The sequence below is a fragment of the Blennius ocellaris genome (genome assembly GCF_963422515.1).
Source record: "Blennius ocellaris genome assembly, chromosome: 17".
Lineage (NCBI taxonomy): Eukaryota > Metazoa > Chordata > Actinopteri > Blenniiformes > Blenniidae > Blennius > Blennius ocellaris.
Window position 1 is genome coordinate 16,043,283 of NC_137666.1, and position 2,663 is coordinate 16,045,945.

Here is a 2,663-nt window from a genome sequence, read left to right on the forward strand (position 1 = left end):
CCCATTGGACATTACAGGAAGCCGATCAATATTTGGATTGAATCGAGAGGTGAGGAACTGCATGCTGCCTTGAACTCACTCCTAAAGTGCTTCTCTCATGCCCCGAGACCATGCGGTGTCTGTTTACCGAACTCGCCTCTCGCCACCAGCACACCAACAGCAGCAAAATGCTGCCTGCGTTGGCGTCGCTTGGGAGCTGATGAGCCCCCGTCGGCTTGCTTTTGCTCGAGGTGTTGGACCCCCGTGCTAGTCCTCTTCTGAGGCCTGGACTGGTCAGACATGAAGGTGGGCTCTTGGGGTACTGGAACTCCATGGGGGTCAGCAGCGAGACATGCGCTTGCGGTACTGCTCCACCAGTGGGACCAGGCACTGAGGTGAGCCGCTCTGCAGCAGGAAGGGGTGCTCCAGCAGGTCGGTGGCACTGGCGCGCTCCAGGGGGTCGCGAGTCAGCATTCGGTCCAGGAAGTCTTTCAGAACGGGTGAGACCTAAAACATTGGAGTAAGAAAAAAAAAAAAAGAAAAAAAAAAGGTCAATAATACATCTATACTTTGTTCTTAAATGATGACAGATTATGAAGCCAGTTCCAAAAATGGATGGGAATCTGTGTTAAGCAAAACTAGAATGTAATATTTTGCAAGTATAAGCCTATATTCTATTCACAATAGATAATATCAGCTGAATTTGAATTTGATTGCACAACACAAATGCAAAGAACAAGCCATACAGTATGTGACCATGATCCAGCAAACCACAGCCTTTGCTCATTTTAAATTGTTTGAAGCTTTTGATGTCAGATGATCCAAAATTTGAGATTATTTCTATAACTATGGACACAGTAATCTGCAGACATACGATGAGAGGGGCCGTCCTGCTTGCTATCAGCAGACAGTTCAAAAGCCTGCATCTCTGCCAATGCTGTGGGCAGCTTACACACAATGAACAGCACCAGCGATGTGAAAATGAACATTGAACCCCTAAAGCAACATATGTGCTCCTCCAAACATTTATGCCAGTGGAGGCATTGACATTTCAGCCGGTCCAAGCTTCCTACGGGCAGAGCAAGGGCACATCCTGAACAGGTGGCCCCTCCATCACAGAGAGACAGGTTTAGAGGCACCAATCAGCCTGATTCACATTCTTTTGGACTGTGGTAGGAAACCAGAAAACTTCACATCGAGAACGTGCAAAACGCTACACAGAAGCCTTGATTTGAAATGGGAGTGTTCTTGCTCTGAGGTGGCAGTGCAAACCATCAGACCACCGTGCAACCTTCCAGATATTTCACCAATATAAGAATTCTTCAAGCATCATGGGAATGCAAAAGAAGGGAGTCTGCACAATGGCAAGCATGGCATTGGTCCATCAAAATAAACTGAACTCTAACAAGTTATTATATCATACATGGAATGGTACACTGCCTCATTATCAACATTTATCAGCATCACATTTTCTCAATATCACACCAGCATTTAAACATTTTGGAGAATTGGTATTCTCATACCTGGCTGACATTTCGTACACTTGGAGCAAGCTCATCCCTGAGCCTTTTCATCGCTGCGACCGGGGTTTCGCTGAAGTACGGCGGCTCTCCATCCACCATCTCTACCACCATGATGCCCATCGACCAAACATCCACCTGTTGCACACAGAGCAAAAATGTGTGTAACTGTTTCATAGCACAGATTGACCCGATCGGCTTCCCCCCTCCCTTACAGAGACCTGCAGAGTTGCTCTGTGGGAATGACAGTAGAATGCATGCCTTCTCACCTCAGTACCATATGGTGATTTGGAAATGACCTCGGGAGCCATCCAATATGGAGTCCCCACTAGTGACTTTCTCTTCGGGATGTCCTTACTGATCTGAGCGCAGAAGCCAAAGTCTGACAGTTTTACCTGTTTGGGGGGGGGGGGGGGGGAGAGAAAATGTAGTTTACAGTAATGACAGCAAAAAAAAAAAAAAGAAAGAAATATGACGACATTTCGTACCCTTCCATCCAGCGTGAGCAGTATGGAGTCGCTCTTGATGTCTCTGTGGATGACTCCCTGTGAATGGAGATAGGCCAGAGCCTGCAGGACAGCTTCACATACTGTAGCAATCTGCTCCTCGCTCAGCCTGCAGGACATCAAACACACACACACACACACACACACACACACAGGTTTACATGAGCACTTCACACACCCCCTACAAGCTGCAGCAGATCAGCGGCTCCAAAAGTCAAAATTTTATGAATCACTGCACATTAAAGCTAAACGGTAGAGGGTGCAAGGTTCAGAACAACAACTCCCACACAGCGGAATGACAAACAAAACAGGCTCGTTCCTCCACAATGTTAATGTGACTTTGATATTTTACAAGAGAACATAAATGTTTGAGAGATGGGAGGGATGAAAAAAAAAAGGTCATGTGGCCAATGAAAGCCAAAGGGAAAAATAAAAACGACTCTCCCGTGGATGAGTAATCCACAGACCTGTCCATAAATGTATTCGATCAGGGGCACTTTCATATAATCTCGGGTTGGGGTCACAAGTGATGAAACTGCCACTGATGCCTCTCTTTAGTATTGCCATTTTAAAGCTCACATTGTATGTATTTCTACACCTTTATTGGCTAAGTTTATTCTTTCTCTTTGAAAAGAGGGTGCATATGACTTCTTCATTT

The 2,663-nt window shown here is 45.9% G+C and overlaps 1 protein-coding gene across 1 annotated transcript in view; it reads right to left on the minus strand.

Moving 5' to 3' along the window:
• Window positions 1-318: 318 nt before the first annotated feature.
• The window catches only part of pak6 (p21 (RAC1) activated kinase 6), a gene marked incomplete at both ends in the record, with an annotated part of 9,664 nt that continues 7,319 nt past the window's right edge, over window positions 319-2,663 (minus strand). The window contains 4 exons of the mRNA XM_080512387.1: window positions 319-486; window positions 1,503-1,637; window positions 1,769-1,894; window positions 1,988-2,114. Coding sequence (XP_080368513.1) covers window positions 319-486; window positions 1,503-1,637; window positions 1,769-1,894; window positions 1,988-2,114 — 556 coding nt within the window. The remainder of the gene's footprint in view (window positions 487-1,502; window positions 1,638-1,768; window positions 1,895-1,987; window positions 2,115-2,663) is intronic.